The sequence below is a fragment of the Eleginops maclovinus genome, chromosome 2 (assembly GCF_036324505.1).
Source record: "Eleginops maclovinus isolate JMC-PN-2008 ecotype Puerto Natales chromosome 2, JC_Emac_rtc_rv5, whole genome shotgun sequence".
Taxonomy (NCBI): domain Eukaryota; kingdom Metazoa; phylum Chordata; class Actinopteri; order Perciformes; family Eleginopidae; genus Eleginops; species Eleginops maclovinus.
The window spans coordinates 28,783,747-28,810,140 of NC_086350.1; the positions used below are offsets into that span (position 1 = coordinate 28,783,747).

Here is a 26,394-nt window from a genome sequence, read left to right on the forward strand (position 1 = left end):
GGGCTGATTGGTCGAGTAGTGTGTCATACAAGCTGTGTTGACACACATACAAACAAAGTGAGTTGGGGCAAAGGCCTCGAGAACCAATCATTCAAGAACTCTGCGGCCCAGAGCACACACTTTTTGACAATGTTTCCTTGATGGCGATTATGGAAATTAAAGGGGGGAAAAAGATAGAGCCTTTCGATAGAGCTTAAATTCCACATGCTCTCGGATATTTGTTCGACTGTTTACAACATATTTGACATATCATACATTTAATTAAAGTCTATTTCTGTGATGTCTTATTTAAGACAAACTATTATTTAAGAGTTTTTCTTATCGGGGTTGAGAAGATGTGAAGGGTTGGTTTTTGTGTGTCACTCAAATGCTCATGCACAATGCCTTCCTCATGATGTTTATGTATTTGTGTGATGAACTGCTCTGTTTCTGCGTTCGATAATGCTTCACTTTAGAGCTACATTAAATGCAGCACTGCTTATAAAGATTACTCTGATCGGATTGCTTTCCTCCTGTATTCTGAGGTTTTATTTGGATTACCCATGTCAGTTGAGACCATGATATATTGTGTTTTGTCTTTCGTGCTTCCTGCCATTCCAAACCGCTTGTACTTCTCCGGCTCTGTTTAAATATTCTGCATGTAATGTCGATGTTAGAAATCTGCAGACTAATATCCTTTTGCCTTTTCTCTCCTCTGCAGCCCACTGGTTACATGGAAACATCGTTGTCCTACAGCTCCATAGAAGATCTGCAGCTCCTTTCGTGGGACAATGCTCCAAAGTACTGTGTCCAGCTCAGCTTCCCTGGAGGAACCGTCCTGCTGCAGGTACTTTTTGCTGTCCTCTTGAACAAAACCAGTGACTACATAAATGTAGCAGAAAATTCTACTTATGAATTTTCACAAAAGATGTGTGAGCTTGTTGGTTTTGTTTGTAACAGACAGCTCTTAAGGCAGCTTAGAACACTTGCAGCTGAATGATGCTTCGAGCACTGCATACCTAACTCTCTTAGTCTCGCTTACTCATTTTACCTTTTGCTATTTCTTGGTTTTAATCTATATTTCCTTTAAGTGAAGTTAAATAATAAGAAATATGTTTTTGCTATGAGTACCACTTTATTCAAAATAATGGAAAAAAGGGTCAGAATAAACTTTTTTTCAGGTTTTCAAGGCTTTCTGTCTTGATAAGGATAATCTATCTAACAGTAAAACAACAAGAGAACAACCTGCAGCAGATTGTTAACATTTGACCTGACAAAAACCTCTAAACCCACTTCCATAAACTGGTTAAATTACTGGGGACAAATTGGACTTTATACTATTAAGCACATGGAAAATTAAATAGATGTTACCTATATTTTTTGAAAAAAAACCAATCTGTCATCGCGCTTGGTTTTTGGTTATGGCAATTTGAATTGCTGCTCAGACTATTGCTGTGTTTCCACTGAGAAGCCCGGCTCAGTGTGGGAGCATTCTCAGCGGTTGGCAGTGGAGAGGCCATATGAAATCAATTCAACAAAAAATTGGGGAGTTGTGTAGGATATTCCACTTTGCGCTATTTAGGATTTTTACTTACCAACCAGAGGTCTGCAGTGTTTCCCTCCACTTTAGTAGGTGCCGGTGGGGATGTCAGGTACAGCTGTTATATAAGGTTTTGCCAAGGAAAACCCAAACTATGTAGCTGCATGTTGTGTGACATGGCATCAAAACATTTAATATTATCTTCTTGAGTTGATTGGTTTGATAAATTAGGCCTTGTCAACTTCATGGATTCCAATCTGAATCGCTGCATCACTAGAACATTTAAAAAAAAGCACACACCAATGTAGGATTAGGGAGTTACATAGTAATAATAAATACAATATATTGCCATGTAATAATGGTTTATGAATTGACTCCATTGTCAGCAAGAGCTTTTTTTAATGGTGGGATTAAATGGGTTTAAAAGAGGATTGTAGATTCATTTAAAGCACACAAAAATGACAACATTGTAATCTTAAGTACGTTTTGTGCAGAAGTATATTATCCCTTTTAATTTAACTCCTTCTTTGCAGCAAATAAAAATGAATTTCTTAACAGCTATCACTTTAAAAGCAGTAGGGAAGCTACTTTCCTGAACACACTGTTCCATCTAATCACAAATTGGGACTCTTATCACCGTAACCCAGGACTCAGCTTGACTTGCCCAAGTAAAAAGACGTTGCTTCCTTTTGTTTGTTAAACAATCAATTCTGTTTTCCCTCCTGAAATTCAACTCGTATTGTTACAACACTATGCTTATTTAATGTGGACTTCCAGAGCTACAAACTTGACTTTTAATATTTTACATATATGGAAAACTGTTGCAGAATGTTGTCGACTGAGAGGCGCATGAAATCCTTCTATCACCTGATCTATTATCACATTTGACAACTTGTAATGTGTGTGTGTGTGTGTGTGTGTGTGTGTGTGTGTGTGTGTGTGTGTGTGTGTGTGTGTGTGTGTGTGTGTGTGTGTGTGTGTGTGTGTGTGTGTGTGTGTGTGTGTGTGTGTGTGTGTGTGTGTGTGTGTGTGTGTGTGTGTGTGTGTGTGTGTGTGTGTGTGTGTGTGTGTGTGTGTGTGTGTGTGTGTTTTGCAGGCTGCAAACAGCTACTTGAGAGACCAGTGGTTTCACTCTTTGCAGTGGAAGGTAAGGTTACTGTTTGTCTTGAGCAATAATTGATTTGTCTAATCAGCCCCATTTCAGTGTCATGGATACTACCCCCCCGACGATATTTGTCTCCTGTACGTGAGCCTTTTTGTTCCTTTTCTGAAAAAGGTAAACATTAAAACTACCACACTTTGTTTAACAGAAGAAAGATAGTTTTTATTGTATTACAAATAATCTCAAAGGCCATTCTACAGCACTTCAAAGAGCCCTATAAGGAACATCGAGTTCTCCAGTGCTACCGTCACGCTGTGCTCACTAAGCTCAATAAAGTTAAACAAGGAAGTATGCCTGAAGTAGTCTACAGCTCATACTCACTTCCTATGGTTATTTAATTTCCTCCACACTGTTCCGTAGCACTGCAGTAACACCGCACTGTGGAAAGCACCTAGCAGGCCTATCATAGGTAACTGTCAACGGCTTTCACTCCACCATGACATGCGCGACCCCAGACAGACTAAAGAAATAATCCTAATGACATAGGAGTTTTACAGAACAATGCAGGCAGTATATACAGAATACTGATGCTCCAGATGTGAGTGTCAGTGTCACTGAGGGGAGTGCATTGTTCTTGCAGAAAAAGATCTACAAGTACCGTAAGGTCCTGAACAACCCGAGCCGTTGGGACGTGGTGCTGAAGGAGATCAAAACGCTGGTGGACATGGCTCTGAGCTCCCCCCTGCAGGACGAGTCCATCCACCAGGCCCCCCTGCACATCATCTCCACATTGCTGGCTGAGGTATGTATACACACACACACACACACACACACACACACACACACACACACACACACACACACACACACACACACACACACACACACACACACACACACACACACACACACACACACACTCCTCTGCATAATTCTACTTTTCATCCTAATGAAAATCTAATGTGTATTACCTTTTATTCCTTTCCTTTTTTTCTTACATTAGCAAGAAAAAGCTAATGCCTCTTTGATATAGAACCGACTTTTGATAAAAAACCATATATTTGTAGTGTAAAAACTCAATAAACACGTTAAGAAGTTAAGAAGGAAATACAAATTCCCTGTGGTGGCTGCTTTGGACTGCTGCAGGATGTCTGTTTTTTTTCTCAATTAAATATTCTGCTTCATTCCATGTTGGCGTGTTCAAAACACAAATAACAGATGACTGGAAGGGCAAAATAGACAATAGGAAGTTAGTGGTTTCAGTATGACTTGATTTTAGTTCTGCTTTTGATGTCATTGACCATTCTTTGCTGCTACACTAGCTAGAACAATATGGTTTTAATTTTAATGCACTGAGGTGGTTAGAAAGTTACTTAACCAATCAAAGTCAAACTGTTTTTGTTAATGGTAGTCTGTCGAAGATTAAGACTTGCAGAGTGCCTCAGGGTAGTTGTTTGGGACCACTATATTTTTTATTTTTACAAATAAATTACCATTAGTGTTAATAAAAAGCCAAAATTGTAATGTATGCAGATGACTCCAAAATATATGAAGCAGTATCGTCTACAAGAGAGCTGAGTAACTTTATAAACAAAGACCTACAATTGATATCAGAGTGGGTAATAAATAGGGATGCACCGGATCCAGGATCCGGGGTCCGGTTTTGCCGGATAGTGGCGTTTTTGACGAGGTCCGGTTACTGCCGGACCCGGTGCCCCAACCGGACCGGATCCTACAGCACGTACGCACAACGTGATTACGTCGTTAAATGTTTAAAGAAGATAACCTCCATTGTGCTAGCAGTCGTCGGCGGAAATGGATGCATTGAGCCGAAAAAGTGCTGTATGGCAGTACTTTGAACTGAAAGAGGGAGATTCAAGTCGCGCGATATGCAAGCTTTGCAGTACAAATTTGGCTCGTGGAGGTAAAGACACTAGACACTACTCAACATCTCCGCTGTTTAAACATCTCCGTGCAAAGCATCCAACGGAGTATGAGTTGTGCAAGGCCGAGTCTAACGTCAGTGAGGCTACAGGTACCACAGCAGCACAGTCACAGAGTGGTACTCAGACCACTATTACCAACTTCACTAGCCCTGTACCAAACAAACCGTGGGCTTCAGACAACCCAAAAGCCAATGCCATACATGCCGCAATCGGTAAAATGATAGCTGTTGATTTGCAACCATACAGCATTGTGGAAGACACTGGGTTCACCGAGCTAGTGCAATTGCTTGAGCCTCGTTACAAACTCCCCTTACGGCGTTTCTTTGCTGATAAAATAATTCCTGAAATGTATGAAACGGTAGCTTCCCGTATACGAGCGCATGTCAAGGAAGCGCAGGCCTTTTCATTTACATGTGACACATGGACTTGCGAATACACCACTCAGTCATATTTGAGCGTAACATCACATTGGATTGATGATCATTTCAACCGCGTGACTGCTATCCTACAATGCGAGGCATTCGATGGAAGACACACAGCTATTAACATCGCAAACGCACTGCAAGGCATTATGAAAGCGTGGGACATACCTGTCAACAAATGTCACCTGGTCCTGAGGGACAACGCTGCGAATATGCGCAAAGCCATGTCCGAAGCTGGCATTCCCAGTGCTGGCTGCTTCGCACACACGCTCCAGCTGTGCATACACGAAAGCCTTCTATCCCAAAAAAGTATCTCTGACATGCTCGCACTGGGCAGGAAAACAGTAGGCCACTTTAAACACTCTTCAAGCGCGAAATCAAGGCTGTCAGCTCTTCAGCAGGAGTTGGGGCTACCACATCACCTATTAATCCAGGACGTAGTGACACGGTGGAATTCTACCTATCTGATGTGCAATCGCTTGGTGGAACAGAAGCGTGCCATAAACCTCTATGTGTCAGAGACGGAGAGCATGCAACATATTCATGCTCAGAGGTGGACTCTGATGGAAGATGTGCTCAGTGTGCTCAGGCCTTTCGAGGAGTTGACAAGGGAAATAAGTGCAGAAAATGCATGCATATCAACAGTCCTGCCAGCTGTGATGATGCTGAAGCGCTTCATTCACAATGAAACCGACAGCAGTGGAATTAAACAGATGAAAGAGCGCATGCTGACGTCCCTGCGAGACAGATTTGAGGGACTTGAGGGCAACGCTGCGTTCATTGTGGCAACAAGTCTTGATCCGAGATATAAAACCAAATTTTGGATGAATGACACACTCCAGTGCCGATCAAAGTTACTTGTGCAGGAGGCTGTCTCCCGCATATCCGAATCAGATCAAGACTCGCGTGCGAGGCTAGCGCCATCTGACCAGGCTGAGACAGAGGGGGCGACAGGCCGAGCGAAACGACACTGTTCAGGTATCTGGAGCAACTGGGACGATCTGTTCCGCAGCAACACCGAGTGTGAGACAGCCACACTGAGCGCCGAAACAGAGGTCAGCGTTTTTTACAGCGAGCCACTGATTCCTCTAACCGAAGACCCGCTTCAGTGGTGGAGAGGCAATCAGCAGCGCTTTCCACTGCTGTCAAAAACGGCCAAAGTTTATCTCTGCCCACCACCAACCTCTGTACCCAGTGAACGACTTTTCAGCACCGCTGGAGACATCCGTTCTCACACGCGCAACCGGCTGTCGCCGATAAATGCAGAGCGTCTTGTTTTTCTGAAAGGAAACGCTCATTTTCTGTGAAAGCTAGCTATAGAAGTTGTTCATAATATAGAGTAGGTTCGAGTTTTTTGTGCCACACTTTGTTTAATGTTCTAATTAAGCCTACAATTATGTGCTTGAAAAGTGAAATAGCCTGTTCCATGAGCATTCATGATTATCAAGATTCCCAGTGTTTTTTTTTCTGAGAAAAAAAAATCAGTCTGCAGTTAATAGGCTACTATTAGCCTACATCTTTTTTCATTACATTTACCAGGCCTATTAACATTTTGTATCCAAGAGTTATACATGTGCTACATTTGCTATATTTTAGTTTGTAAAAGCAGTAGGCCTATGTTGGATTCTTTTTACTCTTTTCTTTTACTTTTCAAAGAGCACTTTATGGCTTGCTGTTTATGACAGGCCTCATTCTCTTTAGTAATAAATAATCTAATTTTTTGCTCTCTTTCTTTGTTCTTTGGATTGAACAGAAGTTGAACAATAAGCCTGTACACAAATGACGTTAAGCTGCACATTTCAGCGGTGTGTTCCAAGTAACTATTGAAATAAAATAGATAATGTTAGAAGTTATTGCGTATGTTTCATCTGTTAAGGAAAGGAAATGAAGTAATGAACTGTAAAGTGGTTTTCACTGCATTATAATGTACTAGCTGATGATCCGAGTAGGATCCGGTTCCGGTTCCGGTTCCGGCAGTATCTTAAGCAGTGGATCCGGTATCCGGCAGGATCTTAAAAATCAGGATCCGGTGCATCCCTAGTAATAAATAATAAGTTGGAACTAAATACTGGAAAAACGAAATCTGTAATAATAAGAACAAATCATCAGTTAAAAGGTAAACCAAAATTGCAATTACATTTAAACCATATTCAAATTGAGCAGGTCAAGGAGACAAAATTGCTAGGTATAACCCTGAATCATACATTATCTTGGTCTAAACCAGGGGTTCTCAAAGTGCAGCCCGCGGGCCAATGGCAGCCTGCAGAAACATTTCTGACGGCCCGCAGTTTTTTTTTACAGTTATATAACTGTAAAAAAACATTGCACCGTGGACTTCTGGGAGTGAGGTAAAGTGCGGTCCGTTTTTTTTTCACCACTGCGAGGATAAGTTATATTTCGGGCTTCGCTATTGGTTTAGTCGCTCGAGGCTCCGCCTCGGCACCTGAGAAAGATTGACTGTACTCTCCGCCCAATCAGGGGGTAGCATCCACCCCTATAAAACCCCAGTAACTGCATTACTTGCTTCCCTTTTTTGCTCAGCAACTTGAGAACTGGATTTCTTTCCTGTGATTTTCGTTTCACCATCCGGTGTCGCAGTTTTTTCACTATTTTTTCATCATGGATGCTCACAAGGTCTGTTCCACTTGTGCCTCGCCCATTTTGGCGCTCGACCCCCATGGAATGTGTTTTCTCTGCCCGGGAGCGCGACATCGGGATGAGGCCGGGTCCTGCGCTTCTTGCCTTGCACTCCCCCGGAGGAGTGCGAGCGGAGGCTAAGCTATGGCGAGACGACCCGCGCCGACGCTAGCTAGTGGCGGTGGCGGTTGCGGTGGCGCAGTCGAAACCGCGGGTGGGTTACAACGAGGACGACGACCGGCACGTCTATGAGCAGGAAGACCTGGCCTCCCTCTTCAGGGACGACGAGCCGCCGGCGGACCACCGCTACCCCCTGGACGACCTGCCGGCCCTCTTTGCTTTGGCCACCGAGAGGATGGAAACCCCTCTGCCTCCTCAACCGCCTTCCTCCGTCGCCACTGGGCCGCCACCCAGATAGCTGTGAAGATGGAGCGGGAGCTGGGCCCCTCGAGAAAAAAACCATTGTGTCGGTGAGGAGAAAAGGCAGTTTCAAAATAAGTGGACAAACGCTTACTTTGTCGTACCTCACGGGTCGGATAAAGTCGTTTGCCTGATCTGTAGGCAGGTAAATGCAATGCGCATCACTGCAACATAAAACGCCATTATGACACCAAGCATAAAACCTACGATAAATTCAGTGGCGAGGAGCGCACCAGTAAGCTTGAACAACTTAAAAGAGGCTACACTGCACAGCAGTCAGTTTTCACAAATTTGGCTAAATCCGGTGAAGCTGTAACACAGGCTAGCTACGTGGTAGCTCATGAAATAGCCAGGCGGAGCAAGCTGTTTAGTGACGGAGAATTTGTGTGAGACTGCATTTTGAAAGTGGCCAACATTGTATGCCCGGAGCAAAAAACAAAGTTCCGTGACATAAGTTTGTCAAATGACACAGTCACACGACGAATGGAAGATATGGCCAACAATCTGAAAGAGCAACTGGGACAACGTGTGGAGGGGCTAGGAAAGGGGGCTTTTTCCATCGCACTGGATGAAAGCACGGACATTTCCGAAACAGCGCAATTGCTTTTTTTTGTTTTCATCCGAACAGTCACGGAGAACTTTGACCTAGGCGAGGAGCTGCTAAGCTTGGAGAGTATCAAAGACAGAACAAGGGGATTCGACATTTGTGATGCTGTGTGTCGCAGTCTCGATGCATACAGGTTTCAAGGTTTCAAGGTTTCAAGGTTTTATTTGTCATATGCACAGCAGATACAGCGTATATGTTGGCAATGAAAATCTTATGTCGCGTGCTCCTCCAACAACTCAACATATATGGTGCAAAAGATAAATAAAATAGTGAAAAAGAGAGAAGAATATTTACAATAACAACAATACAGATTTGAGGATGTGAAATATATACATATGTGGAATACATTGAAAGTATTTAAATACTTTACTCTGTGGAATGAGGAGGTATGGACAGATGCATATATTATGTATAGCAGATGTATATGGCAGATATGTATAATATATAGATATGTGTACTATAAACAGATATTTATGGCAGATGTATATGGCAGATATGTATAATATATAGATATGTGTACTATAAACAGATATGTATGGCAGATGTGTATAATATATATATATATATATGTATGTGTGTACTATAAACAGATGTGAGTAGACATTCACACAGCTCAGGAGTTCAGTAGTCTTATAGCCTGTGGTATAAAACTGTCTCTGAGTCTGGTGGTCTTGGTCCGGATGCTGCGGTACCGTCTGCCAGACGGCAGCAGACAGAACAGATTGTTGCTGGGGTGATTGGGGTCCTTTAATATCCTACCGGCCTTCTTCCTACACCGCTGGGTGTAGAGGTCCTCCATGGATGGCAACTCCGTCCTGGTGATGTGCTGAGCAGTTTTCACCACAATGTGAACAATGTGAACCTGTAGTCTCTGGTTGGTGTCACAACAGATGGAGCACCGGCAATGGTCGGGAGAAAGACAGGTGCCGTGTCGCTGCTCTCTGAGAAAGTGGCCAACAACGGAAGTGAGAAACTAATCAAATACCACTGTATAATACACACAACACTGAGGGCTTGTATAAGAAGCCCTCGCTGTTCAGACGCTTGGAATGAAACATGTCATGGACGTAGTCGTGAAGACAGTTAATTTCCTCGAGTCCAGAGGTCTGAATCACCGCCAATTCAAGACTTTTTTGGTGCAGAGGCAGATTTTGGTGACGTCATATACTTCAGCAGACGTGCCACACTGAAACATTTTGTAACTTGAGGAAAGAAATAAAAGAGTTCATGGAGTCAAAAGGACAAGAGGTGACATAGTTAAGTGACACTAACGCTCTGTGACCTAGCTTTCCTTGGTGATCTGAATACTTGTCTCAGCGATCTTAATCTGAAGCTACAGGGCCATGGGAAGCTCATTTCCACACTATTTGACAACATCAAAGCTTTCCAGCGAAAACTTGAACTGCTGCAGGGACAGCTCAAACAGGGAGATCTCACCCATTTTCCCGCTCGCAAGTCACTCGTAGATGACAGACACAGATGGGCGCCACGTTTTACATCACCTATGTTCAGAGAAGAACCATAGTCTCATAAAAAAACTCAGAGAGGAATTCGACAACCGCTTCTCCGACTTCAGGGACCACGAGAAGGTCTTCAACCGTTTCCAAAATCCTGTCTCATTTGTCCCTGAGGAAGAGCCTGCAGAAATGCAGTTTGAGCTCATCGACCTGCAGGAGAGCTCCGAGGCCAGAGCAGCATATCGTGACACGAATCTCATCGAGTTCTACAAAGGACCTTCCCCATCCACATACCCTGCACTTCGCCAGCATGCTATCAGAATGGTCTCTTTATTCAGAAGCACATACCTGTACATTTGTGAGAAGACCTTCTCCACCATGGCCATCAACAAATCCAGGCTGACAAATGGCCATCTACATGCTGTCCTTCGTATCACATTGACGGACATCAGAGGAATCGTTTGTTCTAAATACATTTGAAATGGACTGCACAATAGACTGTTAAATCCCAAATTTGTCTGTTGAGGGCAGAGAACCCCAGGGATTTTGTGTGCATTACAATGTTTCTCAAGGTTTTCACAAGTTTTGCCAGGTTTAGCCTAATTTATTAATTAAAATGTGTTTATTGCACATTACTTGTGGATCAATAAATGTAACCTGTAGAGATGCAACCTGTTCATTAAAATGATTATAAATTATAGATTTTCTTTCTGTTTTTTCAATTTTTTTTCCTTTGGCGGCCCTCAGTTCAATGTTGGGTTCCTAAATTGGCCCTCAGGTATCAAAACTTTGTGAACCCCTGGTCTAAACAAATTGCTAATGTTGTATGTAAAATGGGTATGTCACTTGTAAAAATAATTGTAAAATAGTTGCCAAAAGATGTCAGTAGACATCTTCTGGAATGCTTTGGTTCTGTCGCAGCTTGATTATTGTTTTGTTATTTGGTCTAGTGCTGCTGGAAAATATTTAAACAAACTACAAGTAGCACAAAATAAGGCAGCACAATGTGCACAGCAGGGCTCTTACAGGACCAGAGTAACTGAAATGTTTGAGACACTGACATGTTAAGTGTCAGACAGAGGACCACATGTACTTTGTTACATTTTGTCAGAAATATTACAGCGACTCATTTACCATATACATTATCAGAAAGGTTTATAGCGCAGTATGCTATTATTATTATTATTATTATTATTATTATGTACACGTATTTGTTTTGTTTTTTGTTTGGCCTTATGATGGCTAAAATTGGATGAACATTTTAGTTTTCACTTCCGCTGTTTTGTTTTAGTTTTATGTATGTTTGACTGTGTGTGTGAGGACCCTAGGAAGAATAGCCAATGCTCATGCTGGTGCTAATCGGGATCTTAATAAAGAACAAAGAACAAAGGAAAGGTTTGCAAGTCAAAAGTTCACTGAATATAATTGTTGACATTCAACAAAATAGTGTATACCTATCTGGATTCCCATCTCATCTATTTAAGCTGCACAACAACTTCGACAATAGTCTGGCACAAAACCCACATAACAACATCAAATAGATGTTATTCTAACAAATCGTATCTGATTCATAAAGTCAGATATAAGGTGTTATCTTCTCGGCTGGTCATATATTGTAAGTCCTTTTGCTAAGATAAGTTAACCCGCTGGTAATGGCTTCTTGCAGAGTTCTTTCTTTCTCAGTAAGAAAACAATTGCCAATATTCCTTTAAAAATCCTGTGGACACAGTCCTGTAATTTATATCGCCAGTAGGACAAAGCATCATTAGGTTAACCTACTTCATTGAGTTCTTCTATTAAACCTTTTTTTTCTCCTCCTTCCCCACAGAACTCTAACCTCAGCACTCAGGATCATGAGAACATCATTGTGGTGAGATTATTTCTAACAAAACTCAAGAGCTCTTGTTGGTTGGATTTTTAAACTCAAAACAATAAATATTCTGTCCCTTTTGTATTATTTTTGCAGGGAAATTTTCTTATTTGTGTGTAGACTTTTTTTCTTTTTTTCCTTTTTCATTTTACAAGTTTGCCACAGCCTAATCTGTTCTGTTGGCTCCAAGCCAGGATAAGGAAATATTTGTGTGTGTGTGTGTGCGTGTGCGTGTGCGTGTGCGTGTGCTCAGGCCATTGCTCCTCTCCTGGAGAACAACCACCCACCACCTGACCTGTGTGAGTTCTTCTGTAAGGTGAGACAGTGTTGTAGTGCACTCAGCACAGTGAGGTTTCTGTAGGATGGAGATCTTTAACGTGCTTCCTGTTGATGCTCTTGTTGTGTGTTGCAGCACTGTCGCGAGCGCCCCCGCTCAATGGTTGTGATTGAAGTGTTCACTCCTGTGGTCCAGAGAATCCTCAAACATAATATGGTGAGAAGTGTAAAGTGCTTACAGAAAGACACAGTTTAGTTGGTTCCCATTTAGAACATGTTTTGGGTCATTTATGTGCCATTTGCTTCATACCATCATTCTAGTAGCAGGAAAGAAGTTCTGTTAAATCTCATCCAAAAACTTAAAATACTACATAAAAAAATGTGTAATGTCCATTCCATATTCAGCATCACACTTGTCCATTTTGGACAAAAGGTTTAACTTTTTGTTGTTTGAAGTATTATGTTTTACTTTCTGAGCTGTGAGGGTTTTCCTCAGATGTTCCGTCTTTGCTCAATTGAAATGAAACAGTAAAACTAAACCTAAAATATAAATTCTTGAATGCTTTATTATACCTTGCAATTAATCATAAAAGTCTTGGATAGGATGATGAATAGAGAAATAGATCAATACTTAAAATGTAAGAAATCTGGGTTGACACTGTCCTTCCACTGCACCGTGCCAATAGTACAACATCTCACTTCACATCGCACCTACGTTGGTTCGGCTTATTGAATACTAATGTACTCACAGGATTCTTGCTTTCTCAGTTTGTATCTTCATTGTTGTATGCACTTATTGTAAGTCTCTTTATATAAAAGCATTAGCTTACTGATTTGTGTAAAACAAATGTAAAATATTAATTTAACAAATGTATGAATTATTTCCTTGAACACTTGTCTTATCTCTAACAGAAAACTTTGGATTCCTAGATGTTATCTTAAAGTTATGTCTTTTTAACTTAAATGGTTTATATATTGGCAGGATTTTGGAAAGTGCCCTCGACTTCGTCTCTTCACTCAGGAGTACATCCTGGCTCTGAACGAGCTCAATGCAGGGATGGAGGTAGTCAAGAAGTTCGTCCACAGGTGAGAACATGTCATGCACAAAATCAAACTATTACTTCCCTGCTGGGTAACATTTGGACATGTAATCAAGTATCAGTAGTAGAATTTTTGAATCAATGTCAATGGTGTATTATCTAGCAATATATATTTGACCTATTAAAAATTCAAGAAACGTGGAAGAGCAAGTAGGATTTTTAAATGAGGAAACACCCAGCCCAATGTTGCTAACTAGTTCCAAAGTAGCTAGCAGCACTTTTTCCAAAAGCTGCATAGTCTAGTTAAAAGTCTCTAAGTTGGAACACTAACCAGTCTCTCGGGGCCTCTCTCCAAAGCCACAACCCTAAAACTATCTTTATGTTTGCAGACAGACAGTAAAAGCTCTCATTCATTTTTGAACCTCAGGGTCTTCAGCTACTGACCAAAGTCAATTAGAGGAATGAAGGACCTATACTTTTACTAGCTTTTCATTTTCCTTCTCAAAAAATATTTTTGAAATTACGTTTAGTCCTTCAAAACTGCAATTCATTTTATGAAGGATAAGAAAAATGATTCCTTAACAACTGAGGTTGTGTGTGCTCGGACCCTAAATATAACAAAACATATTTTAAAAATATTTTCTTTATGGGAGACAGGTGAGTAGGTTTAATTTTTAAATATAAGATACATCGATTAAACATGCCCATTCGTTTACCTACATTATGATGATAATGCGGCAAAAATGAGACATTATTTTAAAAAATGTTTTTGTGAATTTAGAATAAATCTACAAATGCAAAAGGTGTTTGTAGATTAAAGCCCTAAATGAGTGTTGAGGAAGTTTTTCTTTGTGTGGAAAAAAACTCTACGGTAACAAAATAGCCCAAATGCTCAAAACTGTACATCGCAAAAAGAAAGATTTTCCCTTCAGTGTCTTATAGCTGTACAAGGCATGATCATACACAGATGCAAGTGTGTTTGAGATGCTGAACAATCAGTAGATGGTTGGATCATGTTACCTCACATGCAGCATGTGTGTTGCAGCATGCACGGGCCTACGGGGCAGTGCCCCCACCCACGGGTGCTGCCAAACCTGGTGGCAGTGTGTCTCGCCGCCATTTATTCCTGTTATGAAGAGTTCATCAACAGGTCAGTAAACACACACACACACACACACACACACACACACACACACACACACACGTACCTTATATATACAATATTTGTCACAATTTTTATATATATATATTTGTGACAAATATTGTGTAAAGTGCAGGGGTATGCAAAGCAAATTGCTGCATGTATCAACTATGAATCTGAATAGAATTGCAAATGTCATGTTACATTAGATAAATCAATTTTAAGGAAATCAAAAAAGTTTTCATTACCAAAAGAAAGTCACAGTTGGCTCTCGGATAGACTTGAGGTCCAGCGATTTATATTCAAATGGGCATGATTCTTTCGGCTGTGTTCTATAGAGGCTTTTTGTTTACTGCATATATAAATGCATGTGCTACATTATCTCATTAGCGTCACCTCCTAAATTGCCTTTGCCCCAAAGAGGGTCATTCTTAGTTCCTTTTTCCAAAACTCAAAGATACAAAGGGACCGTCCCTCTGGCAGCCATCTCTCCAGGCTCCTATTACTGCTGTATTTTATACTGAGTCCAAGCTTTGTATGTGGTACAATCTCCTCTCCCCCTTTCCCTCTCTGCAGTCGGGATAACTCTCCCAGCCTGAAGGAGATCAGAAATGGCTGCCAGCAGCAGAACGAACGCAAACCCCCCATGCCGCTGCGTCTGCTGCGCCCTGAACCTCCAACGCCTCCTTCTTCCACCCTCCTACCACTTTCTGGTACCCCCAGTCCTCCTCAGCCTCCTCCTCCTGCCCCCTTAAACCCCACCCCTTCCATTCCTATGTCTTTCCCGACACCCTCCCTGCCCCTCTCCCCTCCTCCCTCCGTCGTCAACTCAAGTGAGATCCTTGTGGAGCTGGAGCGCAACAACAACTCGGCCAACACCAGGCAAAAGGGTGGTCCATCGGGGGGGGACAGTGAGCCCAACCTCATCGACTGCCTGCTGGTCAGCCCGGCTGTCAACACTCTGTCCATCCAGCTGCCGGCGCAGGCCGACCGCGTGCTGGGCTGCTTCGCCCTCATCCTCAAGATGCTGTGAGTTCAAAAAGTGCTGCAGACGTATGTTTTGGATTGTCTGCTGCACTCTTTTGCATGAATGTTCACATGCCCTTTTACAGTATTTAAAGACATGCATTATTTAATTTAAGAAAACAAACCTAACCAGCAGTGTCAAATATGGTCTTAGTTAGATTTGAGACACACACAGTGTTAATTAAGTGTGTGATATGTATAAAATGAGATTACTGAAGCCTCAAGTCAAATATAGTCTGTTAAAGCTTCTATCAAAAAAAGATCCAAGCCAGTTTCATATTAAAGAAAAAGGTCCCGTTATATTCGGTAAGCCGTCCTGGTACTGTTACACAGTCTGAAAGTGGAGCAGCTGTTATGTGTGAGTTTCTTTGTGTCAGGATGTAGGTGTGTCAACCGCAGGATGTCACAGTGTCACTGAACTGATAGTAATATCTCGTGATTGTCTTGCCTTGCTCCTCCAGGTCTGACTATGATGATTGGAGACCTGCTCTTGCCAGTCTGCTGCAGCCCATCCCCTTTCCTAAAGAGTAAGTACTCTCTCTCTCTCTTTCTCTCTCTCGCACACACATATGCACACTTATCATTGATCCAGCTGTAATTTGTTTATTAAAATAAAATAGAATAGGACTGTGTTTCAGTGGAGAGTTTTAGTTCGACATCAAAAACACCTGTGCAGCCATAATCATACTCATAAACTGCAACATACACTACTTTGCCCTCCCTACATAGCTGCCTCTGGGGACGTATACTTGTTTCTCGGAGCATACTGTTGGGGCTTCTTCTGACGTGGGTGAGGCACCTTAACATGCCTCCGGGGGGGTGATGAACCTGGGTGGTTGGCTTTTCCCTCCACAGAGAGTCTATTTTAATTGGCTTCAAGAAGCCCTGAGTCTATTGTATTTGGCTGGCTGGTCCATCGCTTCATTAGGGTTGACTGGTGGACCACTTGTTGTTTCTCCAACACCTGTTACTCACCTGCGCCACTGTTGCTTGGGCGGTGTCTTCAGACGTCATTAGGAAAGGCAACAATACTCCCCAGCACCCTGTAGCCGGGGACATGAGTCACATTAGTTACACTCACTGTCCCTAATAAGCTGAAATCAGTGCGTACACACATTAGAATCAGTGTTGTGCAAGTTACTTCCAAAATGTAATACAGTACATATGACTTATTACTGTCTTTTTAAAGTAATAAGTTACGTTACATTACATTATTACTGTCTCTGAACTGTAATGCGTTACACTACTTTCACTACTACTATTACTGGAGCCTCTGCACGGCCCTGTAACCTGCTGTATATGAACGAGTCTCTATGGCAACGTTAGCTCACCATGTCATTGGTGTGTTAACAGGGATTTGGCTGACAAGCTTTCTAAAAGCTGGTGACTCCACAGAGGACAGAGGCTGCATATCCTCAACAGTCTGCCACGAGTCTCTCAACTTCTCTGTGTTCAAGCAGCAGACCCAGAGAAAGTTACCGTCTGTTGCTTTGGCCTGCGCGCACTCCTGTCTTTTTCTTTTTTTTTTTCGAGCCTGCAGCTCTGCATTGTGAGCCCTCAGCCCTCAATCGCGGATCTGTTTCTGCAGCCCTCTTAACCTATAGTAAGCAGACTTACTGAGTTACTATTCTACCTGCACAATTGTTTCACTGGTGTCGGAATGTCTTGCGATGTTGGTGAATTTTTAAAAACAAAACACCACATCATGTCGGGTTAAAATGTGTTGTAACTGCGTTACTGAGAATTGTAATGGGTATTATAGAATCGGAGGATGAAACCCTCTTTATTGTCACACACATGCACACAGCAGAGCACACACAGTGAAATTGGTCCTCTGCATTTAACCCATCCTAGTACTAGGAGCAATATTACCCACATTTCAGAAGTAATGCGTTACATTACTGCGTTACAGCAAAAAGTGATACATTACTGTAACTCTGTTACTTTTGTAACGCGTTACACCCAACACTGTGTAGAATCAACTGCCTTTCATACTGCAAACAAATGCAGTACATCTGAACACAACAGGACCGCACTTGGAACTTTTACAAATCCTTTTTGACTTTATTAAAAGACTAGTCCAACATTTTGGGAAGGACGCTTTTTTGCTTTCTTGCCTATGGTTAGAGGACAAGATCGGTACTTTTTGGTTGATGTGTAATTGGGCCCAGTTGGTTTGCCTAGCTTAGCATAATGTCTAGAAACCAGGTAAACCGCTGGGCTGGCTCAATTCACCTATCAGCTCCTCTTGAGCTCACACATGAAACCATTTCTCATCTGTTTATAAAGAATGTTAATGTGTAAAACTAAACATTGCATTGATATGCATTTTTTGGCTTGGGTCGAGAAAATCCCTCTGGTGGGAACTCAGAGATTTTAACCTTTGCAGAGAATGTAAATGCAAAAAAACCTATAACACACTACAGGAAAGGGTGAACCCCTAAAAGCATCTTAGGGCCCCATTTTAAAAGAGTAGTCCAGTGATCAGAGAGTGGTCTGATGTGGAGCTGCAGTGGCGGGCTTCCAGCAGGGCCAATACAGTACCCGGAGGAGAGGCAGTTCGCAAAGAGAAGGGAGCGGGAACAAAGGACCGCTACTGTTTTAAAATAAGGATGTGAGACATGACGGAGTCATAGGTCTCAGTTACAGTGACTAATGTTTTTTGTAGATGGTTGTAAGGGGTTTTGGATTTTCACAACAAAAGAGTGACATGTGAAATAAGAATCTATGGCTCAATTGCTAGAGAGCATGCATTAAATGAGGTGTATATTTGTCTTATCATCTCTTTTTTTGTCTATTCTCCAGGGCCCTTGCACATGCCAAATTCACTAAGTAAGTAACTCAGATATAATAAAGCATTCTGCAAAGATTTAGTAAGTTTCCACTTTGAAACATGTTTCTTAATGTTTCTGTCTGAATAGGGAATTGAAATATGTAATCCAGAGGTTTGCTGAGGACCCGAGGCAGGAGGTGAGTTTGTGTTTCTGCAGGTTGACCTCTGTAGTTTAAAGAAACGTGTTTGATGAGATTCACCAACAGAAAACCTTCTGTCTATCTCTCTCTCGTCAGGTTCATTCCTGCCTTCTCAGTGTGCGTTCAGGTAAAGATGGCTGGTTCCAACTCTATAGTCCAGGAGGGGTGGCCTGTGATGATGATGGAGAGCTGTTTGCCAGTATGGTGAGTGTTGAGACACAAAGTCAACCTTCTACTCTAATCTTCTAGCTAGTTAACTGTTCTCATTAATGGGCTGTAGCGGCCGTGCATTTCACCCCTAAGCCTTCAGTAGTGTCCTACCTGAATAAATCCACCTCTTAATACCATCATTATGACGTCATGGCTATAGAAACCATTAATATTATCTGAGTGTTTCAGTTCCAATAATAAGTCCTGTTCTCTCGCCATGGAGACTAATGCTGAAAGTCCAGTCTGTAGTGGACCATAGTGGAGCTCTGTTCCCTGCGCACTTACGCTTTTACGTTTTCAAAAGCCCTGTTGCTTTTAAGTGTCCAGCAGTGTTTTTTTTGTCTCGCCGCTGCTTCAGTTAGACAACTCAAGTTAGCAAACACTATGGCTCCAAACACCAAGTGGGTCAGTTGTGAATATCAGGCATTCCCAGCGATACAGTTAGCAGTGATCCTCAGAGGCTGCTCCACGGTACCGCTGTAGTGAGTGAACTGGGAGTGGCGGACAAACCCTTTCCCCGGCTGTGACAGGCTTGTTAGCTTCACAAAATCCATTTCTCCTCCGCTCAGCATTTAAAATCTAAACAAAAATATTACGAGGTTGCTACCAACCTGCTGATTTGATTGGATAAGAGTTTCAACATTAACAACCAAAACTGGATGCAGCGCAACCAAGCACAACACAGAGAACAGCTATCAACAGAAGAGAGTAGACTATTCGAAATCATTTAGTACATGTTAATGAAAAAACTGTATTTAAAGGTTAGCCAGTGATTCTGACGGTTTAGGCCAGCAGAGAAGGCCTTGCCACTGCTGGGGGTTTGCTAATAGCCGAGTTTCCCCTTTCCTGCTTCTCCACCAGGTTCATATTTTGATGGGTTCCTGCTATAAGACCAAGAAGTTCCTGCTCTCGCTGGCTGAGAACAAGCTGGGTCCCTGCATGCTGCTGGCCCTGCGTGGAAACCAGACCATGGTGGAGGTAAGTATTGAGACCCTCCCCTAAAATGCTTCAATTCAGTTTCCCATTCTCAATGGAAGTCCATGTTTGTTTCTATCAATTATTTTATTAATGAACATTGTCTTGTAGTATGGACAAGTATTCAGTATTTGTATACTTTTTTGTTTTATGTGAAGCACGTTGCACTGCGTTGTATATTACTGCACATCACAAATTAGCTGAGCTTTACTCAATGTGTTTAACTTCTTATTTTGCCCAATCGACATTGCCAATTCCAAATACTTTTGGAAACCAGTATATCTACAAGTATAAGCATGAGCCACAGCCTCCAAAATCAGTTCATTAAAAAATCCTTGTGGCTTTAGTTTCAGTACTGGTTGTTGTAACAAAGCTGATTAAAGTGACTGCACTGAAGTCTCATTCCGGTAGTTTTACTGGGAATAGAGAAAACTGATCAATACACCCAAAAACAATATTTACCTTTACTGTGTGTGTGTGTGTGTGTGTGTGTGTGTGTGTGTGTGTGTGTGTGTGTGTGTGTGTGTGTGTGTGTGTGTGTGTGTGTGTGTGTGTGTGTGTGTGTGTGTGTGTGTGTGTGTGTGTGTGTGTGTGTGTGTGATTGTTCAGATCCTGTGTCTGATGCTGGAGTACAACATCATTGAGAACAAAGACACTCAGCTGCAGATCATCTCCACCCTGGAGAGCACCCAGGTGGGCCTGCGCATGTACGAGCAGCTCTGCGACCGACAGAGAGAGCTTAAAGAACTGGTGAGTTACACACACACACACACACACACACACACACACACACACACACACACATACACACACACACAAACACACACACACAATACTTCATTAGGTACACTGAGGCCTGGAGTGAACATGGTGCTGTACTCCTCAGTGCCCATCAGTTCTTTTAGACCTAAATTAAGAACATCTTGTTCCAGTTGTTCGGCGACAGTTTGTTGGAATTAGACCTCAGCAGGAAAATCAAATCTCCAATTTCTCATAACGTACAGTTTCTCGTCTCCTCTGTGACATTTGGGACCTTGTCAGTCCACTATTTCAACTGTTTAATGCCCCAGAAGTGAAGAGATGTGAATGCACTTGATAAGATGAGAAACTTAGAAGAATTCTGTCTTCAGCCGCAACTTCTCCACATGTAGCGTTGTTGAAGAAGACATGTTGAAAGAATGTTATGTTCTCTTTGAGACATGTAAAGAAGAACTCCTTCTACAAATATGGGCCAAAATATTAGTTACTTAAAAATACCTTTTTGAAGATTAAGGCATGTAAACATCTCACAGTACAAACACAAAATACAGAGAAGAACCTGATAATGAGCATCATATTCTGGGGTCAGAACAGTCTCAAATAAATAAATGCACACGGAAGGATTCACAAATGTAATTCGGGATTTATATATAAAGGTCTGCATCCATACAAATACTTTTCAATGCACACACAAATACTAATCGTTTTATATAAATGTTAAAGAAGTTTCATAAATATATTTCTGATCCACATACAAATAGTACAAATAATACATGCTTTTTGTGTGTGAGCCTCTCTGAATTTGTTTGTGTATTTTTGAGACTCCCCTGACGCCACTAGATTCAAAAATGCATTTTTTTTAAAGGGGGAAGTATCTTCATCATCACATGATTGCGTCCCAACGTGGGTGGCAATTGAACCACGCTCACTTCCGCATTAGCGTTACTCTGCTGACTGCATCATGGATGTATAAAGAGAACCATGTGAACGACACTGAAGTATTATCACGTCTGCTCTAGCTGGGAAAACAATTTGAGCTGTTAGTCAGCGCAGCGTCGGAGCGTCAGTGTAGGAGTTTTCATCAGGAAATATGAAACTGAAACTACAGTTGCTTCATAGGGCATCGTTTCAAAGAGGTGAAAATAGTGCTTTTTTAATATGAGAGAAAATCAAAGTTATGCATAGCTGAGTAAATGTTCATTATTATTTTCATATTGATTCACCATGGATTCAAACACAATAAACCAGAAACCCAAATGTTTCTTAATAGCTTGTTTTTAGTTGTGTCTTGTTCATGAGTGCAGTATCTGAGTAAATGTATGTTGTTACTCTCCAACACTGTCAGAGGAGGAAAGTGTTCCTCTGGCTGCAGACCGCTGGACTGTTTCCTCTGATTAACAACACATATCGTTATTCCCAGACTAGTGCAGACGTGATATTACTTCAGCGTTGTAAACATGCTTCTCTTTATACACTGCTCAAAAAAAAATAAAGGAACACTATTGATTCAGAGTATAGCATATGTCAATTACACTTCTGGGATATTGATCTTCTCAGTTAAGTAGCAGAGGGGGGATTCAAAGTATTCCTTTCATTTTTTTGAGCAGTGTACATCTATAACTCAGTCCGTACATTTCGCTAATCCAGAATATGGGGATGGGTTCAATGGCACACCCTCGTGATTGGATTAAAATGAAGCAGACATCTGATTGGCTACAGACACTTCCCTCTTTAAAAAAATGCATTTGTGAATCTAGCGTTCTAGCGACATTTATATATAGATCCCAAATTCCTGTTGTGAATCCTTCTGTGTGCATTTATTTATTTTGAAACTGATCTGAACCTGTATCATATGTCCTTTTTAAGTCATATTATAATGAAAAAATGTCAAAGAAAACGGATTTACGGCTCTCTGTTTGTATTATATTAAGTTGTATATCTTGAGGTTTTGGACTGACAAAACAAGTAATATTAAGACATTTCCTTGGACTTTGAGAAACCAGGAAGGGCATTTCTCACTGTATTCTGGCCTTTTGATGAATAAACGATTAAGAAAAACATATACTTTATTGCAGAAAGCAATTGGCAGATGAGCTGTTAATTAAAACAATGGGGCCGTTTTTCTCTCACATAAACACCGTGGATACAAGAGCTTTTCTTTTTCGAAATACTTTATTTAGAAATGTTTCTTTTAGTTACAATAAAGCAAAGACGTACACAATATACAGTAAATAGGTACCCGAGACCTGGGTATTACGTACAATTCCTGAGAAATTGAGAATAGTGTGCCAGTCGATAGCATTGTAGACATAAACAAAAAGGCCAAGTGTAACCCACTACCAAAAAAATAAATAATAATAACTGGGGATGGATCGCCAAACATCAGACACAATTTGTAATTACGCAGTCTTTACAGAGTAAGTAAAATAAAATACAAGCAGCAGCAGAGCTCTTAATTTACTTTAATTATTAATTATCCTTCAGCAATGTCAAAAACGGCTTCCATACCTTAATGAAGCAATCCTATGAGTTTAGTCTATTAAAGCGAATTTGCTCCATCCTAGCAGAGGAAATCATTTTGGATAGCCACCTCCTGAAGTATGGGGCCTGTGGAGACTTCCAGTTAAGTACAATACATTTTTTAGCCACAATCATACCAATTTTGAGTGACTGCCTTTGTTGGGCGGGGAGGCATCTTGTCTCCTCAGAGCAGCCAAATATTGCCAATTTACAGTCCGGCTTAATGTTAACTTAACATTGTTTTTAAAGCCAATCAAATACTTCACACCAAAAATGATTCAGTACCTGACAGTGACAGAATAGGTGTGATGACAACCCTTCGGCAGTACCACATCTGTCGCAAATGTGGGAAACAGATTTGAATATCCTATTTAGCTTGGTTTTAGAGTAGTTTGGAATTTATAGAGCAAGTATGTGTACTGGACAGTCTCTCTCCCCACAGGTCCTCTGACACTGGAACACCCAGTTCTTTGGCCCAGGCCTCTCTCAGATGACTCGTACTTACTGGCATCGCAAAAGCATTCATAAATCGGGAGATCAAATGTTTCAAATTAAATTTGGGGTAAATCATAAAATACATTACTTTGTGGTTTGATTGTGAATTCTGAGACCTGTTCCCTCACAAAGTGCCTAACTTGAAGGTAGCGATAAAAGTGTGATTGGGAAGGTGATATTTTGCTTGGAGTTGCAGAAAAGTTGCAAATGTATCATTAATAGATCACCAATACAGCAAAGTCCTCTTTTTCTCCAGATTGCAAAAGCACCGTCTGTCAGTCCTGGTTTGTAAAGAAGATTGTAAGCTATCGAGGTGTGTACAGAAACATCCACAACAAAGTCCAAGTGAGTTTTTAACTTGCGACAACATCTTCAGGGAGTTACTTACAATGAAGTTAAGACCCAGTTGCCTATGGAGTAGTTGATTTCGGGAAAAGAGTAATGCAAGGAGAGACGTGTTTGAAACCGACAGCGATTCGACCTTCTGCCACAGTGGTAAGACAGAAGAGCTGTCATCACCAGTTGGGTCCTTTTGCCAAAAAGTGAGAGCCCTCAAATTTTCAGCCCAGTAATAATGTCTAAATACAGGTAAGTGAGCTTTGGAGATGATGTTTATTTGCCCAAACAAATGAATTAATAATTGAATCTAGTTGTTTAAAAAATGAAAGTGGTAAACATATAGGAAGTTTTTCAAACAGATGCAGACCTAGGAAGTGTTACCATTTTTATAGCGTTAATATGTCCTATCATTGAGAGCGGAAGCAGCTTCCAGTTCCTTATGTTAGCCTTTAACCTGTCTAAAATGTCCAAAAAATTCAATTTAAATAAAAGTTTGGGGTTTTTGGAGATTTTAAGTCCGAGGTAGGTAAAGTGGGGGGTTACAAATTTAAATGGCAGAGAATTCATAAACTCAGGGCTAAGGATGTTCAGAGGCATGAATTCACTTTTTTCCCAGTTAATTGAATATCCTGACAGTCTACTAAATGACTTAATGTAGTCCAAGACTTTTGGGACTGATACTAATGGGTCTGACAGACAAATCAGTAAATCATCTGCATATACATTTATAAGGCTCTCAACATTCCCCTACTTTATACCATGGATACCTGGGTGGCTCCTGATTCCTATTGTAAGAGGTTCTAAAGCCATATCAAAAAGCAAGGGAGAGAGTGGATTTCCTTGCCTGACACCCCGTTGAAGATCAAAGGGATGGGATCTGTCCGTATCATTTTGACCCAATCTATAAAAGTCTCCCCAAACCCAAACCGCTTTAGTGTCTCTAACATATAAGGCCATTCAATCTGATCAAATGCCTTTTGGGCATCGAGAGATAAAATAGCAGCCTGCTTCCCTTTTTCATGTACTTTGTATAGTGTATTTAGAAGCTGAATGAATGTCTACCAGGGATACATCTGGTCTGATCAGGGTGCACAATTGTTGAAATATGATTTCCTAATCTCGTGGCCAGAATTTGGGTTATCACTTTCTGATCACAATTTAAGAGGATAATGGGTCAATAATTTGCAGGGTCAGACTCATCGATTCCTTTTTTTGAGAATAAAGCAGATATTTGCTTCATAGAGTGAAGTAGGAAGCCTCTTATTTTTTACTGAATCCCTCAACATCCTCAACATGAGAGGGGCTATTTTCATCTAGAAAGCCCTGTAGTATTCTCAGCCAAAGTCATCGGGGCAGAAGGGAAAGCACGAATAGCAGCTAAAAGTTCAGTCTCAGTGACTGGGTCGTCAAGGTCATCTTTGGCAGCAGCATTTAGTTGGGCAATATTAAGACTTGCAAAAAAATAGTCAGTCAGTTTCCGTGGCCTTTACTTTACTGGAGGATAACTCTTTAGAGAAGTCCCTAAAACACAAATTTATCTCGTTTGGATTTGTTACCAACTCCCCTGATTTAGATTTTATTTTATATATGGCATGTTCACCTCTGAGTTGATTTGCCAGTAATTTCTCTGATTTGTCTACAAGTTCAAAATGTTTCTGCCTAAGTTTCAGCAAAAGACAGCTTATGTGTTTATTAACAATAGTGTTGAATTTGTATATTATGTAGTCGGACAGCAAGAGGGAAGATCTATATGCCTCTTTTTTTCAATATCCTTCAGTCGACCATTAAGTTTGTGCTTTTTAGATGATTCAAAGGAAGTGACGTGGCCCCTCAGAACAACTTTGAAAGCCTCCCATAGAGTTGAATCCGAAACCTGCCCGTGGTCATTTATGGAAAAGAACCCATCTATACATGCAGTCCTATGTTCAATAAAAGACTTATCCTCAAGAACAAGAGGGTTGAACTGCCAGCTGTATTTTTGCTCAGGCAGAATATTTTTAAATTGTAGTGAAACCGTGCAATGTTCTGATATCAGAATATTATGATAAGTAGAACTCGTAATATTAGATAATAATTCTGAAGAAATCAGAAAGTAGTCAATCCTGCTATAAGACTTGTGGACATGGGAGTAAAAAGAAAACTCTTTCTCAGTAGGGTGTCTTAGTCGCAATATATCAACCATGTTCAATTTAAGTAATTTAAAGTTTGTACTGAAGCTATGTTAGGCGGAAGCGGTTTAGTAGAGAGTCTATCTAATATTGGATCCAAATAAAAGTTGAAGTCACCTCCAATAATAACATTAGAACTGGATGCTGGTATCATATCAAAAGATTGGGGTTATCTACATAAAAGAGAAGCCACATCTCTGGCTTTACGTCCTTGGAGAAAAACATACTACATACGATATACCATACTATCGCGATACTTACACCACGGTACGATAGTATAGCGATTCTATGACATGCTAACTATGGCCATACGATGTATTGTGATATGGTGCATTTCTGATGCGTTTCTCTGCTGAATCCATCATTGGTTTTTTTTACTTCCTGCCAATCCCACTGACTTTACCCATGGCCTTGGGCGCACAACAAAAAGCTCAGCACCATCTAGTGGATTGAAAAAGAAATTGTTACCAACAACTTTTATTTGGATTTGCA

The 26,394-nt window shown here is 41.1% G+C and overlaps 1 protein-coding gene across 1 annotated transcript in view; it reads left to right on the plus strand.

Annotated features, from left to right (window-relative positions):
• cmip (c-Maf inducing protein) overlaps positions 1-26,394 on the plus strand; it is a 47,129-nt gene that overhangs the window by 12,710 nt on the left and 8,025 nt on the right. The window contains exons 2-16 of the mRNA XM_063897563.1: positions 701-826; positions 2,616-2,666; positions 3,262-3,423; positions 11,939-11,980; positions 12,234-12,296; positions 12,393-12,473; positions 13,239-13,342; positions 14,342-14,446; positions 15,014-15,466; positions 15,925-15,990; positions 18,269-18,295; positions 18,385-18,433; positions 18,533-18,640; positions 19,508-19,624; positions 20,231-20,371. Of these exons, the coding sequence (XP_063753633.1) occupies positions 701-826; positions 2,616-2,666; positions 3,262-3,423; positions 11,939-11,980; positions 12,234-12,296; positions 12,393-12,473; positions 13,239-13,342; positions 14,342-14,446; positions 15,014-15,466; positions 15,925-15,990; positions 18,269-18,295; positions 18,385-18,433; positions 18,533-18,640; positions 19,508-19,624; positions 20,231-20,371 (1,695 nt within the window). The remainder of the gene's footprint in view (positions 1-700; positions 827-2,615; positions 2,667-3,261; positions 3,424-11,938; positions 11,981-12,233; positions 12,297-12,392; positions 12,474-13,238; positions 13,343-14,341; positions 14,447-15,013; positions 15,467-15,924; positions 15,991-18,268; positions 18,296-18,384; positions 18,434-18,532; positions 18,641-19,507; positions 19,625-20,230; positions 20,372-26,394) is intronic.